Below are 15,839 nucleotides of genomic sequence, written 5' to 3'. Positions count from 1 at the left end.
TGGTCGGTCGGCGGCCTCCAGGGAGGGGTTCTGGGGCTTCCCACAGGAGGGCGGCCGGAGCCAGTCACAGTGTGGGGACACGTCCAACTGTGGAAGCCACGGTGCTCCGCCACGCGAGCGCCTGCACGTGGAGTGTAAGGATGAGCACAGCCAGGCCGGGCCACCCAGCTGTCAGCAAGGTCCACTCGGTTTCTCCCAGCCGGCCTGCGCACTGACCGCACCTGCTCCTTGTCCCTTCCCCGAGCCAAGTCCACCCTGCACGGGCTCTCCTTTGACTCTCCCACCCCCTGCATCCCATCCACTGGAGGTCCTAGCGCTCATCTTCCGAACGTGCCCCCGTCTGACCACCTGTGCACACCATCCAGCCATCGCAGGTCAGAGCCATCAAGTGGCCGCCTGACCCGCGCATTCGGCTACTTCCCGGCTGGTCTCCGGGGCGACCCTCTGAAGCGCGAACCAGAAAAGAGCTCGCTCAGGCCCCGGGACAGCGCAGCACTCCTGCGGGACGCGTCGGCGCACAGCCGCACTTCAGCAGAGGTGGCCCCACTGCTGGGAAAGGGCCGCGACCCACGACCCGCAGGCTAGAGCCCAGCGGGGACCACCCCCAATCCCCGCCCCCTCGCCGGCCCCGCCCCTCGCCAGGCCAGTCCCGCCCGGGTTCCGAGAACCCGGCGCGGCAGTCACGGCAGTCACGTGGCGTGCGACCCGGAGGTGGAACGGGTCGGCGCCGCGCAGCCCTCGGCTCCTGGAACACAGACGACCCGCCGGACCTGCGGCGACTGTGCGCCCCCGCGCCCCCGCGCCCACCCGACCATGTGGGCACCGCGCTCCCGCACCCCGCTGCTCACGCTGCTGGCCGCGCTGCTGGCCACGCCCCGGGCCCTGGCAGAGGCCCCGCACCTCGTGCTTGTGGACGCGGCCCGCGCTCTGCGGCCCCTGCGGCCCTTCTGGAGGAGCACCGGCTTCTGGTGAGCGCTCCGTGCGAGGAAACTGAGGCCCGAGAGGCCCATCTCGCCTCCATCCCGCCGCGCGCTCCTCCTGAACCCGGGACACGCTCTGGGTCCCCCTGGTTGCATTGGAGAGACCCTTCCCCTCTCGCGCCCAGGGCCCACCTTAGGCGCTCTGATGGGAGGACTGGGAGGACGGCTGCCTGGGTCGTAACCCGTCGCTGGCTGGTTTACTCCTTACCCTCAGGGACCCCCGTCAGTCAGATCCGGAGTTTTCTCTGTCCGCGGGCTCCAGGCAGTGTTTTGGGTGCCAAGAAGGGTTTTCTGAGTGGGTGCCAGAGGCCTCTGGACGGGCCCTGAGTTTGCCTGCCGGCCACCTGGGGCAGGCCAAGCGCAGGAGAGGCAGCAGACCAGGACCCTCCTGAGGGGGCAGCCACAGTGACGTCACACATCCCTACCAGGAGATCTGTCTCTCACCCCCCTGTGTCTCAGACTGCCCCTGTCTCCCACCTCCTTGTGGCTCCCACCCCCTCTGTGGCCTGCTTCTGGCTGAGAGCACCTGGCTGAAGGGGAAGGAGCAGGGTACTGGGATGTGGTCCTCTCCCCTCAGGGAGCCCCTGCTTTCCATAAACATGAGACTTCCTGACATTCCTGGTGTGAGGGGTCATTTTATTACATCAGGGACAGTAACATTCACTGGTAGGCACTTTCTGTCCAGCTGCTGGAGACGGGTGTCCTGGGCAAGCCTGGGCCTGTCCATGGGACTCATGCCACATCCCCCTTTTTCTGTCCCCAGCCCCCCACTGCCTCACAGCCAGGCTGACCAGTATGACCTCAGCTGGGACCAGCAGCTTAACCTGGCCTATGTGGGTGCTGTCCCTCATGGTGGCATTGAGCAGGTCCGGACCCACTGGCTGCTGGAGCTCATCACAGCCCGGTGAGTGATGGGGGCAGCTGGCAGAGCCCCCTTTATGGAGGTGAAGACTGAGGCCAAGAGGAAGACTCTGTCCGGGTGTGCGGGCCGTGCAGTCTGGGGGCTGTGGTGGGCGCTGGGCGGCCCCTGGGTTGGGCACAGCTGGCAGCCTGCAGGACATCACTTAGAGGCTTGGGGGCAGGTGGGTGTCCCACTGCACCAGCTTTGTGGCTGGCCCAGCGCCCATGCACCCACAGACCTCGTGCAGTGTGCTGGCTGGTCAGGCTTTGCAGGAAGAATGCCCAGGGGCTGGGCTGAAGTTGTGTTGGTCACACCCCCTCTCCTTTGGCCCTTCAAGGCTCCGCCCAGCCAAGGCGTGGGACGTAAGGAACACTTGGGTGTGTGTTTGGAAGACTTCGAGAGATATAGGGACCGTCTTGCCCCTGGCCAGAGCTGCCACCTCTTACCCAGTGGGACTGGGACTGGGCGGGGCAAGGGACCAGTATCCTGTTGGCACCTTGGAGGCGTCATGATTGCCTCGGGGACCTTGTTCAAATAAGACGGTGACATCCAGCGTCAAATCGACCCTGCAGGACCACATATGCTCAGCCTGTGGCCCGGGGTGGCACTGGGGTGGTTTGTTTCTAGGGAGTCACTCTTGGATGTTTAAGTGTCAGGGGCCTCTGTGTGTTCCCTGCAGGGCAGAGGGGCACAGCATCGGTCTTGGAGGAGTTGTGGGAACTGATGTCAGTGACCAATGGTATGCGCGTATCTGCTGAGGGCTCCTGGGGCAGAATGGAGGCTCTGCTAGAGGGCGGTGTCCGTGGCTGCTGGCACCCTGTGGCGGGCTCGGGCCCTCTGCACGGCACTATGCACGCTGTGGAAGAGCTGCCCGTCCTCAGTCAGGTCACCCTGGTCCTCCCCAAGGAAGCTGCCTCTCCTCAGGGTGTCCCGCACCAAGGGGCTGCAGCAGGCCAGGAGCAGCGTGACTCCCAGGGCTGCATAGTCTCGGCGTAGGTCCCGTAGCGTGGCCACACCGGCTGCATCCAGGAAGAGCAGGGGTGCACAGTCGATGACCACGGCATGGAAGCCGGCTGCCGTGGACACCAGGGCCGCCGTGCTGGTCCCTGGGCCCAGGTCCATGCCCTCGACAGGGTCTCCCTCACTGACCCTGGCCTCCAGGCCCCGCTCCTTCTTCCTGGTGGCTGCACGCCCTGCGTCCAGCCCCGTGAGGCTGGAGAGGGACCGCAGAAAGAAGTCCTTGTTAGCGTAGTAGAGCGGCCCTGCAAAGCGGAATATCCGCACCCCAGGCTCGGGGACCAGGCCCTCGAACTCCGCCGTGTCCTCGTAGAAGCCAGAGTCCCCAATCTGAGCGAGCAGGGCAGCGCGCGGGCGCTGGGTACGGCCAGCCAGGCTGAGCAGGGACAGGAGGATGCCCGCCAGCAGCCCCACCTCGACGGTGACCAGCGCACAGGTGGCCGCGGTGGCCACCCAGACCAGTGCGTCGGCTGGGCTGAGCCGCCACAGCTGCGGGACGTCCCTGACCTTGCGCAAGGCGCCACGCAGGCTGACAACGATGACACAGGCCAGCACGCACCGCTGCAGGTCCCGGAAGAGCGGCGCCAGCGCCAGCAGCACCAGCAGCACCACGGCGGCACTGACCACGCTGGACAGCTGCGTGCGGCAGCCAGTGGCCGTCTTCACCAGGGTCTTGGACAGCGCGGCGCTGGTGACGTAGCAGTGGAAGAAGGCTGGCAGCACGTTGCAGCAGCCCACGGCCAGCAGCTCCTGGTTGGCCCTCACAGAGTAGCCATGGCTCCGGGCAAACATCTCCGCCAGAGAGATGGAGAAGGCGGAGCCCACGAGGGCCAGTGGCACTGCGTCCAGCACCACGCGCCACATCAGCCCCAGGTCTGGCACCCGGGGGGCCACGAAGCCCGTGGGGATGTCGCCAGCCACGCTGGAGCCAAAGCGTTCATGGAGCTGCCCAAAATGGGACACCATCGTGGCCGCCACGATGACCACTAGCTCCGTGGGCAGGGGCACCTTCAGGCGGCGCTGGCAGCGCTCAGAGAGCTCCTTGCCGGCCAGCAGCACGGCCAGGCATGTGGCACTGGTGACCACATCGCACAGGTTGGCCTGCCCAGCACCGCGTACCAGGCTCAGCCACGTGCTGACCACCATGCCCGGCCCTTGGTGCCGTGGGATCCGCACGCCTAGCAGGTGCTTCAGCTGGGAGGTCAGGATCGTCACCGAGGCCCCCATGGCAAAGCCATCAAGCAGCGGCTGAGACAGGTAGGCGGACACGAAGCCTAGCCGGAGCATGCCCAGGAGCACCTGCGGACAGGGTGGGGTGAGTGTGGTGGAAGCCCAGAACCCCTCACCCCTTCACCGCCGCTGCCTGTCTCCCGAGCGGACTGTGTGTGGAGTTCCCTGCACGTGCGTGTGCACACAAGCACAGCAGACGCTGGAGGAGCACACGCAGCCTCGTGTGCTCATTGCCGGTCCTCTTCTGTGTGCGGGCTCCGGGCAGCGGCAAGCAGCTCCTTTCCCCTGTCCCACGCGGGGCACTGCCCCCATCCCGGGAGACCTGGGGCCCCTGGCAGGGTGTGACATTGGGGGTGGACAGGACAGGCCTGGTCCAGGAGAGCCGAGGACATGGGGAAGCTGCGGGAAGAGAGGCAGTCCCTCGGGGTCCTACCAGGGACAGGAAACCCAGGGGGCTATGTGAGCCAGTCAGGCCAGTCCGCAGCTCAAGCCGACCCTTCCTGTCTAGGCCACAGCTCGCTGGACAGGGTCCCTATTCCTGGGCATCCTCAGAGCCTTGGGTGCCCCCATCCTGGGGTGCCATCCCGTGCCCACCTCTGCTGGCTCTGTCCTGTCCTTGCTGGTTAAACCCACCGTCCTCCGAGGCCCCGACCCTACACTGCCCTGGGCTTGGCCCTCTGAGTGGGTGGTAAGCACCCGAGGGGCTTGCACCTCGCTCTGCAGAACCCCCACCCTGGCAGCCCCTCACCTGGTAGATGCCGGCCACCAGCGTAAGGGCAGTGGCGACGCGGATGGCGTAGCAGTCCTGGTCACAGTCCTGCGGCCTGAGCCCCGCCACAGCAGCCGAGGCGTTGATGGTGCTGCTGTTGTCCCCAGGCCCGGGCCCCTCCTGGGCAGGCCCGAAGCCAGCCAGCAGGAGCTCGCGGTCCACCACCTGGCCCACCATGAGGCAGAGCAAGCTGAAGATGCCCACGGAGACGTGGTGCGAGGTGCCCATGAGGAAATAGATGAGGTTCGCGAAGAAGGACGTGTACAGGCTGTAGATGGGCTGTAGCCCTGCCAACAGCGAGTAGGCGATGGCCTGGGGCACCAGGATGATGCCAATGACCAGCCCGGACATAACATCACCCACCAGGGCCTCCCGCGGGCGGTACTGGCGCAGCCAGTGGGTGGCGGGGAGCAGGTCCTGCACCAGCGTCCAGGCCCTCTGTGTGCTGCACGTGCAGCTGTGCCACAGCCTGGCTTTGAGCATCTCATGCAGCCCCAGGGACCCTGGGGACCGCCGGCGCACCAGCACCGGTCCCGTGCCCTGCGGCGCGCCCTCAGCAGACACTTCCATCCTGGCCCGCCACACTCCTCAGGGGAACCTGCAACGGACGCGTGTGTCACTGCTGGGGTCAGAGGGCAGCACAGAGCCCCAGACCTATGCGTGGCCAAACCCAGCTCCCCTGTTCCCTGTCCACTTCCCCGGGCAGGCAGTGGCCCCTCTGTCACCCATCCAAACCACCATGGTCCCCTTTGGCAGCCCTTCCATCACCTCTGTACCATGGGCTCGGAGGAGGGAGACCTCCCAAGGCCCTGTTGAACCTTGGAGATCCTGGGACCCCTAATCTGTGCTGGGCCAGCAGCGCTGGCCACCCCAGTCTCTGTGCCAGAACTCCTGGGATGGCTTTGGGAGGGTGATCTCAGTGGGGGCCAGGGGGTAGGGAGGTTGGGGTGACTGGTCTCTGTCCTCTGCCTCATCCCCCAGAATTGTGGGGTCTCCTTGCCCAGGGTGTGATAATACTCTTCAGACCACACAGGTGCACCGTGAACAAAAGTGTGGGACTGTCCCTTGTGTCCCAAGGACAGTGGGCCTTCCAGGGCCCGGCCTGCTCTTGCCTTCCCACCCCTGGCCCACAACACAGGGCCTGGCATCTCCCCGGAGTGTGGAGGACCGTATGGCAGGAGGTGCGGGCAGTCAGAGCCCCCTGAACTCCAGAGGGACGCTGAGTGGGTTTCCTTCCTGGGAAGACCTCAGCATACGGCCCCAGAGTCTGGGTGTGTTGGAGGGGACTGCTTCAGTGGTATCTGCCTTGTGCCTGCGGGTCCACAAAGGAGACCTGCAACCGGTCCCGCACTTCCCTTCCCCCAGGGAGCTGGCTTCTTTGGTCGCCTCAGGGATTTCACAGTCCCGCAGCAGGGCGCTGGATGGTCTTACCTGAGGAGCCCCTCACAGGCTTGGGGGACTGGAGGGTAGCGAGGCAGCTGGCCTGTGGGTCCTCTGGGGCTGGAGTGAGCCGGCCGGCTAGGCCTCCAGAGCCCTCTGGCTTCTGTTGGCCAGTGTGGGGGGGTGGGGGGTGGGCAACAGGGTTCGAGTGCAGAGCTGGAGCCAGGAGCCCAGCCGTGGCAGATGTGGTGCCCGCCAGGGGCAGTGCTCCGTGGTGACCATCTGACTGCCTGGGCAGCTGGGTTTGCAGTTAAATTATTTACCCCCAAAATTTGCTGAGTCATGGGTTTCCCCCAGACTGGTGTTACCTGTCGGCTGATCCAGGGACTTGCACTGTAATCAGAGGTTCACAAACAATTGTTCGGGGCCTCCTGATAAGCTCCCAGCCTCCCCGCGCTGCCCCAGGTGCGAGACAGGGTGGGCGAGGGTGCCTAGTGGCTGGGGCAGGGTGCTTGGATGCTGGGGTCCTTGGGGGAGGCAGAAGTCCCCCGGGACACAGGCCGCAAGGGACCCTTCCGCTCTGGGGCCTTTTACTGTCGTCGTCGCCACAACTACCCAGGGGTAGGCGAGGAGGGGGAGGGACCCTGGGGGAGGGGCGAGCTCTTCATCCTGTCCCTGGTCACCCTTCCTGTTGTAAGGAGGGACAGATCTAGTCCAAGCCAGTGCGCTGGCCAGGGTGGCCCTGGGCAGCTGTATCTTCAGCCTCTGTTCCATGTCCTTGTGTGGAAGGCGGGTGTGAGGTTTTTGTGCATGCACACATGTAGATTGCTGGAGGGCCAGCAGGCACCAAGATACGCTACCCAGGAGGGGTGCCCTCTTGCTGGGAGGGGGTGGGGTGGTCTGAGCACCTGCATGACTGACAGGTGCCCGGCATGGGCTGGGGCTGGGGGGAAGGCACGTGATGGCTTTAGATGGTTACCCTCGTGCTCCAGAAACCATAAGAGGACTGTTGCGATCTCAGGTCCCCCACCTTTATACCAAATAACTGAGGTGAAATTCCATCGCCAGGATCTTGAAGGATTATGTGTGCAAAGGGGCCCATCCCACGGGGCTGCCCTGGCCCCATAGCCCCTAGTGCTCTCCCGTCCCCCCAGGACACACCTAGGGTCTCCCCCCCAACGTCCAGCCCAGGACCCACGTGACCTCTGGTGGGGAGCAGGGGCAGGAGGAGGGGGTCCTGCAAACCTCCTGCTTTGCCCAGAGCAGGAGAGCCTCAGGCCCCTCCCTGGGGTCATCAGGCACACCTTGGGGTTCAGAGGGGAGGGTAGCTCTGAGGGGGCATCTACCTTATCTCCTGCCCCAGTACTGGCAGGGGGGCAGTGAGAGAACTCCTTGGGGTTGTGTGACCCAAAGGACTCCTTGGTGCCCAGAGCAGTGGCAGCCATGGTTAGCGTGTGCGTGCTGGGCGAGGGGGCCTGGGTGCTGCTGGAGGAGAGGGGTTCCTCGGGGTGGGGACCTAGCATGGGAAGGGGCCCTTCCTGAGTTAGGAAGGGGATGGTCAGGGTTTCTGGAAGCTCTGGGTGGGAAAGCACCAGGGGTGAGATGCAGGGCAGGCGAAGCTGCTTCCGGGAGGGGCTCAGTGGGCAGTGGGCCCACCCAGAGCCTCCACCCTGTCAGCTGCAGCAGGGAGCCAGCCTTGCCCCCCGCTGGCAGGGATTGGGCTCACATTCTGCTGGAGCTGGGTGTCTAAATCAGGTGAAGGAGTAGCAGTCGAGGTCACATCTGATCTTTTAGAGGTTTGCAGGACCCCCTCCTCCTGCCCCTGCCCCCGACATGCCCTTCCTGGCTTCTCTGCATTGAGGCTGGTGATGGGCGCCTGTGGTCTGGCCCCGCACACAGGTACCTAGTCCTGGGCGCTTGCTTGTCAGAGGGGCTCCTGAGGCCCACACCCCCTCACTCCACCGGCCCACGGAGCTGCAGACTTCCCCCGGACAGGGGCCTTGGGGTTCGCCCTCCTGGAACCCCCCTCTGGGGGTGTCTGCCCAGCCCTAAGCCACATGGTTATTTCCTTAGTATTTGTCTTTAAATCTCGGTTTTAAATTGTCAAGTACACTTATTTGGAAAGGAAGACATTGATCCCGACCCTGAGTGCAAAGGGGCTGGGTCTGCGGCGCGTTTTGCTTCCAGGGCCCTGAGGACCAGACCCGCGTTTCCCCCGGTGCTGGCTGGGAAGATGGAGAGCACCGGCCTCTCCCGCCAGCCGGCCCTAAGACACCCTCCTAGCCCCACGCTCAGACAGGCTGCGGGCTCCCTCAGGGGGCGGGTCCATCAGCCCGCCGCGCGCCCCTGCATCACTCCCGTTCTGAGCGCGCGCGGCCCCGCCCTCCTGCTCCGGGAGCCCGCGCCCCACGTCTTCGCCCACGTCCTCTCCGTGCGCGACCCCCACCGTATAGCACGCGCGGCCGCGGCCGGTCCGCTGTCACCCGAGCACTCACCGGGCGGGTCGCCGCGCTGTCCTCTGGCGCAGGCACTCAGGCCCGCGCAGTGGTTTGCGGGTGTGTGTGTGTGTGTGTGTGTGTGTGTGTGTGTGCGTGCGCGCTCGGTGCAGCCCGACCTCCGCCGGGGCGCGTGAATGAGCCCTTTGTGTGGCTGCGGCAGCCGTGGCCCACGTGCCAGGAGCCCGAGGCCTCCCGTCCAGGTGCGGACCCGGGCCGCAGAATGCAGGCTGGTCGGTGGAGACCCAGGCCTGTGTGCACTTCACCTCACCGCTCAGCCCCCTCCCTGACTGAGGTCTCAGCTCCTCACTCTGAAGGGGCCAGGCAGAGGGGGGACCCAGACACCCACGGTGGAGCCCAAGGACTGCTCCCTGGGATTCCTTGGCTGGGGGTCACTCTGAGGTGGGCTTTTTGGCCCTGGGTATCCTTAGCTGTGAGGGCTGGCTGGGCCAGGGTACGCTCCTACCCACCCAGGGTGACAGACTGCAGATGCCTCTGTGTTGGGGCTCCCCCGTGGTACCTCATTGGCCCAGGACACCACACATGGCAGCACATGTCTGAGACCTGCTGGGCGCCCAGTGTGTGCAGGCTGGGGTCATTGCCTCCAGGGGCTAGAGGGAGGCTCCATGTGCCTGGAGCCCCTGCACATGTCCTAACTTTCCCTTTGGTCACTCCATCACCTCTGCCCACCCACCCCCCACAGCAGTGGGACTTTGGAACCGTCTGCTATGCACATTTAATTTTTACCCAGTGCTTGTTAGTTTTCTTTGCTGCCAGTCGTGACCTTTGGATGGGAGGGGAACAGGTGAGGGAGGTGAGCCCCACTGCCCACAGGCTTGTCCTGCTGGGCCTCAGGAATGGGAGGACGCAGCCCTGCACAGAAGGGCCAGCCAGGGAAAGCAGAGTACCGGGCCTGGGAGGAGCAGGAGGCCCACATGTGTGGTGGCTTGCCCTGGTCCCGGTGTGGGCTTTGAAGGCCCGGCCCAGGCTCAGCCTTGACCCTGTACAAAGCGAGGCGTGGGGGAGAGAAGGACGTAGCGGAGAGGTGTTGACTTATCCTTGTCCTCACTGTGCCCAGGGAGATGACTGTGGGCCAGACTGTGGTGTGGGATGGAGAGGTCGACAGACGAAGGCTGTTCAGGGCCTGTTTTCTGAGGTGACCTCACCCTTCTCCTCCCCAATGGCCACAAGAGGGCGCACTGCAGGCCCTCCCACCCCCAGCCACCTTCTTTCCTGGGACAGACCGTGAAGGGACCAGGCATGTTCTCAGGGGGAGCCCTGAGAGGCCTGCCGGACCACCTGCCTATGCTCCTCCCGAGGCAGTGCCCCTCAGCCTGGGCCACGTACCCCTGCACGACTCCTTCCGCCCTGGCGCCTTGCCTGTGCCTGACTGCAAGGCCACCAGTTTCCTCCCTCAGCCCCCAATGCCAGGTTCACCCTCAGAGACCACCCGTACCCCTACTGGCCGAGCTGCTCAGGCGAAGTGTGAGGGGCTGTGTGAGACCCACTCCACCCACCCGCAGGTTGTCCCTTCTACCTTGTAAGCCCATCTGCTCCAGCTCCTTTCTGCTGCTGTGTGGCCACCACCCAGTACTGGTGCTGCACTGCTCTCCGGGGACCTTTCCAGACATCATGGCAAAAGGGAAAACTATGGGGCCAGTTGGTAGATCTGCGGTTGTCAGGGGCTGGGAGGAGGAGGCAAACGGGGAGCACGGGTCATGTGGGGGCTGGGAAGCAACTCTAGGTGATACTGTGGTGGTGGGCGCCTGTCCTGATGCCCTCATCCAGACCCACAGAACGTGCCCCCCAGGGGAGCATCCCGATGTCATCTGTGGACTCTGGGTGATGGTGGTGTGTCCGTGGAGGCTGGTCCATCATAAGGGATATCCCACTCCGGTGCGGACATGGCTCACGGGGAAGGCTGAGCCCACGTGCAAGCAGAGGGAAAATGGGAAGTCTCTCTGCCTCCTCTCAGTTTTGCTATAAACCTAAAACTGTTGAAAAAAAGTTTTCAGGGGCGCCTGAGTGGCTCAGCGGGTTAAACCCTCTGCCTTCAGCTCAGGTCATGATCTCAGGGTCCTGGGATTGAGCCCCGCATCGGGCTCTCTGCTCAGCAGGGAGCCTGCTTCCCCCTCTCTCTCTGCCTGCTTCTCTGCCTACTTGTGATCTCTGTCTGTCAAATAAATAAATAAATAAAATCTTAAAAAAAAAAAAGTTTTCAAAACAAAGCCATGGCACTTTTCTCCCTGGATCTCTGACAGGGCTCCCCATTTCACTCTGAGTCAGGGGCCCATCCTCACCTTGGGAACAAGATCTTCTGTGACCCTGTCACAGCCTGCACCCTATTGTGCCCCAGGTCCACGCCATGTTTTCTGCTGTTCGATCACTACGAGTTTGCTCCAACCTCAGGGCCATTGCACATGCTGCCCTGGCTGTTCCCCCAGCATTCTCATTGCTCGCTTTGTCTCACTACTTGGTAGGTCTTAGACGTGACCTCAGAGAGGCCCTCCCTGCCTGATCCTTTGCTCCCTGGCCCTTCCCCTTCGGGGTATATCTGATGTGCTCTTGAAGATTCAAATAGTTGCCTGATGATTTCTGTCTCCTCCCAGAATGTGAACCTGGAAGAATTTGGGCCACAGTCTGGGATGAATGAAGTAGGGTGGGGAGGCTGCCCTTCTCCCTTTTCTGAGTGTGGGAGGGAAGAGGAATACTCTTGAGACAAATCTGGAGCCCTGGCTTCCAGGAGATGCCAAGAAGCAGGGTGTGGCGTCCCCCAGGTCCTGCCCTGTTTCATGGCTCCCCACTCCATAGTCAGCTGTCTGTAGGGTGACTTGTTTTCCCCTACTCCATTCTATTGTACCCTTCCCAAAAGGCCTGCCTGCCCCATGCCACACCTGAGCCAAAAGCTGTTCTGAGCTCCTGAAGGCTTGGGGGTAGGCTTCCAGTACAGGCACACTGGTTCATACTAGGCTGTGAATGACTGCTAGGCTGCCATCATTGGTGTTTTCCAAGGGGTGGGACTGACTGAGGAGTCTGGATCTGAGACCTGTGTGTCACCTTGCAGGCTCTCTACATGCTTAAATGTGGCGACAGTTTCAGCCCGGGGCCCACTGTCCTCTGGCCTGACATTCACTGTCCTTCCACAGGGTATCAGCTGGGCAAGGTCTGAGCTACAACTTCACCCATCTGGATCGGTACCTGGATCTCCTCAGGGAGAACCATCTCCTCCCAGGTAAGCAGCAGCCCCGCCCTCGGCACTCTAGTCCTGTCCCCTCCCCATGACCTGACCCCTCTGAGTCCTCGCTCGTTATATGCGGAGGACTGGCCTCTGTGCGGGCAGCTGGGGCCCCTGGCCGGACAGCCACCTTCTGTGTTGCAGGCTTTGAGCTGATGGGCAGCCCCTCCAAACGCTTCACCAACTTCGAGGACAAGGAGCAGGTGTTTGAGTGGAAGGAGCTGGTCTCTCTTTTGGCCAGGAGATACATTGGTGGGCAGGGCACAGGCCGTGGAGGGACAGGGTGGGCGTTCCTGGGCAGGCTCTCCCATACCACCTGGGCCACCTCCTTGGTCTTCTCTCTCATGAGCCCTGAGCCAGGGTCTCCTGATGGGAAAGGAGGCCAGGCAGGGTGGAGTGGGCTCATATGGGTTTGGATAGCCTTGTTATAGCCAAGTGTCCAGCCATAGGCAGACTTACTGTGAGTTGGGATAGGCTTGGCATTCCCCACGCAGGGCAGGGGGGAGCATGTGTGACAGTGGGGACACTCTGCAGATCGGTATGGACTCTCACATGTTTCCAAGTGGAATTTCGAGACATGGAATGAGCCAGACCACCATGACTTTGACAACGTGTCCATGACCATGCAAGGTGGGTGGTGGCTCTGAGGTCCTGTAAGTGGAGAAGGGGCGGGAGCAGCCCCTCAGGCACCAGGGGATGGACTCGAGTTCCCTCCGGCTCAGGCTTCCTGAACTACTACGACGCCTGCTCCGAGGGTCTGCGGGCTGCCAGCCCGGCTCTGCGCCTCGGAGGCCCCGGGGACTCCTTCCACCCCTGGCCCCGATCCCCGCTCTGCTGGGGCCTCCTGGGGCACTGTCACAACGGCACCAACTTCTTCACGGGTGAGTCGGGCGTGCGGCTGGACTACATCTCCCTCCACAAAAAGGTACAGTACCGTCCCCACCCGTCCGCTAGCGGGGGACCCCGGGGACCCCGGCCAGCTGAAGCCCCACCTGGTCTTCAGCCCAGTGGTCCTGAGGCTGATTGCCGCAGGGCGCGGGCAGTTCCATCTACATCCTGGAGCAGGAGAAGGCCACGGTGCAACAGATAAAACAGCTCTTCCCCAAGTTTGCCGACACCCCCATTTACAACGATGAAGCAGACCCGCTGGTGGGCTGGTCCCTGCCGCAGCCTTGGAGGGCGGACGTGACCTACGCGGCCATGGTGGTGAAGGTAGGTCAGCCCCCAGGACCTACCCCCTGGGCCGCGTTCCTTCGGGGGAACCGGGGTTTGGGCGCCTGGAAGAGCGCTGCCACCTGGACGCCCGCAGGTCATCGCGCAGCACCAGAACCTGCTGCTGGCCAACACCAGCTCGGCCATGCACTATGAGCTCTTGAGCAACGACAACGCCTTCTTGAGTTACCACCCGCACTACTTCACGCAGCGCACGCTCACTGCGCGCTTCCAGGTCAACAACACGCGGCCGCCGCACGTGCAGCTCCTGCGCAAGCCGGTGCTCACCGCCATGGCGCTGCTGGCCCTACTGGGTATCGTCCCTTCCCTTACCCGGCGCCAGCCCAGACTGGGGACAGTGGAGGCCACCGGGGGCACCCTGGGTGGGGCCAGGACCCAGGCCTCCGTAGGGCCCTAGTGGCTTGTGCAAAGGCCCTCAGGCAGGGGAAGCACGGATGTATGTGCCCTGCTGGGGATGGGGGAGGATGGGAGAGTTTCCTGCCCCTCGCCACCCCGCTTCCCCAGTTTAGTGGGTCACTGTGGCCCTCCTGGTGCTGGACCCTTACTGGCGAGCAATGAATGGTGGGAAGCCAGGCCCTGGAGGGCAGCCCTGGGAGGCCGCGACTTCTGCCTAGCGACCACCCCACCCCGGCCCTGTAGACCGCGAGCAGCTCTGGGCTGAGGTGTCGCAAGCCGGGACCGTGCTGGACAGCAACCACACGGTGGGCGTGCTAGCCAGTGCCCACAGCCCCAGTGGCCCCCTTGACGCCTGGCGCGCCACGGTGCTGGTCTACGCGAGTGACGACACGCGCACCCACGCCAACCGCAGCGTCGCCTTGACCCTGCGCCTGAGTGGGGTGCCCCCCGGCCCAGGTGAGCTGAGGTCCTCGGGGAGGGGGCGTGGCCCTGGTGGGCGGGCCCGGTGGGGCGTGGCTCCAGCATCTGGCTCCGCAGGGCTTGTCTACGTCACGCTGTACTTGGACAACGAGCTCTGCAGCCCACATGGCGAATGGCAGCGTCTGGGCCAGCCGGTCTTCCCCTCCACAGAGGAGTTCCGGCGCATGCGCGCAGCTGAGGTCCGCGGGCAGGTTGGAGGATGGGGCAGGGCGGCTGTTGCGATCCCAAGGCCCAGAGTACCACCAGTTCCTGTCCCCAGGACCCGGTGGCTGTGGCGCCACAACTCTTCCCTGCCAGCGGCCGCCTGACCCTTCGCCGGGAGCTCCAGCTGCCCTCGCTCCTGCTGGTGCACGTGTGCGCGCGCCCCGAGAAGCCACCAGGCCAGGCAAGTAGCCGCTTCCTGCCCCGCCGCGCAAGCCCCTCCAACCCCCCAGTCACGGAGCCTCTCTCCCTGCAGGTGACCCGGCTCCGTGCTCTGCCTTTGACCAGTGGGCAGGTGCTTTTGGTCTGGTCGGATGAGCGCGTGGGCTCCAAGTGCGTGAGTGCACTCACTCCCACTCCCCTAATCCCCACCCTGTAGGAGCTGCTTGTCCCTGTCTATGCCCAGTTTCTTGAGGCTGCAGTGCCCACGTGGTCACTCCACTCTGGTTCTCCAACTCATCCCCACCTCTGCCTGTCATACCACTGCTCCCGCTGTTTTCACAGCCGCAGAAATGGCCAAGACATCCCACCCTGCTTGATTGGGGTGGGGGCCCTGCAGGGAACATTGGCAGGTGGCATCTGGGCTCCAGTTCCCTCTCTTCATCAAGTGTGGCCTGTCCTCATTGCAGGAGGAGGGCCAGGGACCCGGGGAGGGGTCAGAGAAGGGGCTGTGAGTCTGCCCTATACTCCACTGCACTGGGACACCAGCCCTGGTCCTGACTGGTCCCCTCAGGTGCCTGTGGACCTATGAGATCCAGTTCTCCACGGATGGTGAGGTGTACGCCCCTGTCAGCAGCAAGCCGTCGACCTTCAACCTCTTCGTGTTCAGCCCAGGTGTGCCTGCGGCCCTGTGCCCTGGCCTTAGCTGCCCCACTTCTGGGCCTTGGCACAGTGTCCCGTGGGGTGGGCTCCAGGGAGCTCTGGGAGTTTGGGGCGGGTCCTGGGGGCTATCACTCAAGAGCACACGGATGTGTTTGCGCCCTCAGACGCCGCCATCACCTCTGGCTTCTACCGGGTTCGAGCCGTGGACTACTGGGCCCGACCAGGCCCTTTCTCAAACCCTGTGCGCTACGTGGAGGTCCCTGCCCTATGAAGCCCTCCCCACCCGGTGACTGTGAACCTGTGCTGACCCGGCAGCCTGGGGGGGCCAGGAACTGAGATGGGTTGGACCACCAGTGGCCCATCCATCGGCTGTATCTGTCCTCTCCTGTCCTTTTGCTCATCCACTTAAAGTGCCTTTCCACTGGTCAGTCTTGGGGTTACCCTTTGTGGCCGGGCCCAGGGTAGACTTGGAACCTGGCTAGAGCAGGGCCTTCCCCAAGTCCCTCCTCTTCAGAGTGTTCTCCCACCGAGGGAGCTAGGACAGGGCGCTGGCCGGGCACGTGGAGACTGAGGTCCAGCTGCCATTAGGATGGCTCTCCTGTTTCCCTGGGGCCTTTGGCCTCATTGCTGGGTGCAGTGGGCTCCATTGCTGTCCCGTGCCCATTCTGCTGAGCGAGAGGGGGCCGGCCGGGGTCAGCTT

At 63.8% G+C, this 15,839-nt stretch overlaps 2 protein-coding genes across 2 annotated transcripts; one reads left to right on the top strand and one right to left on the bottom strand.

Moving 5' to 3' along the window:
* The first annotated feature begins 791 nt into the window (after nucleotides 1-791).
* Nucleotides 792-15,563, top strand: LOC111148996 (iduronidase, alpha-L-). Its single transcript, XM_022505864.1, has 14 exons — nucleotides 792-968; nucleotides 1,744-1,884; nucleotides 11,919-12,004; nucleotides 12,152-12,259; nucleotides 12,542-12,637; nucleotides 12,730-12,932; nucleotides 13,040-13,219; nucleotides 13,317-13,533; nucleotides 13,880-14,092; nucleotides 14,174-14,295; nucleotides 14,376-14,501; nucleotides 14,574-14,650; nucleotides 15,051-15,151; nucleotides 15,304-15,563. The coding sequence occupies exons 1-14, from the start codon at nucleotides 814-816 to the stop codon at nucleotides 15,408-15,410; spliced, it is 1,932 nt and encodes a 643-aa protein (XP_022361572.1). The 5' UTR covers nucleotides 792-813; the 3' UTR covers nucleotides 15,411-15,563.
* Nucleotides 2,668-5,467, bottom strand: LOC111148995 (solute carrier family 26 member 1). The gene is made up of 2 exons (XM_022505863.1): nucleotides 4,877-5,467; nucleotides 2,668-4,197 (listed from the first exon to the last, which is right to left on the bottom strand). Exons 1-2 carry the CDS (start codon nucleotides 5,465-5,467, stop codon nucleotides 2,668-2,670), a joined length of 2,121 nt encoding a protein of 706 aa, XP_022361571.1.
* Nucleotides 15,564-15,839: the final 276 nt, after the last annotated feature.

This window comes from Enhydra lutris, unplaced genomic scaffold, assembly GCF_002288905.1.
Source record: "Enhydra lutris kenyoni isolate GAN:26980312 unplaced genomic scaffold, ASM228890v2 scaffoldscaffold21, whole genome shotgun sequence".
Lineage (NCBI taxonomy): Eukaryota > Metazoa > Chordata > Mammalia > Carnivora > Mustelidae > Enhydra > Enhydra lutris.
Note: the sequence above shows the minus strand (reverse complement) of the source record. Positions and strands in the feature narration are given on the sequence as shown.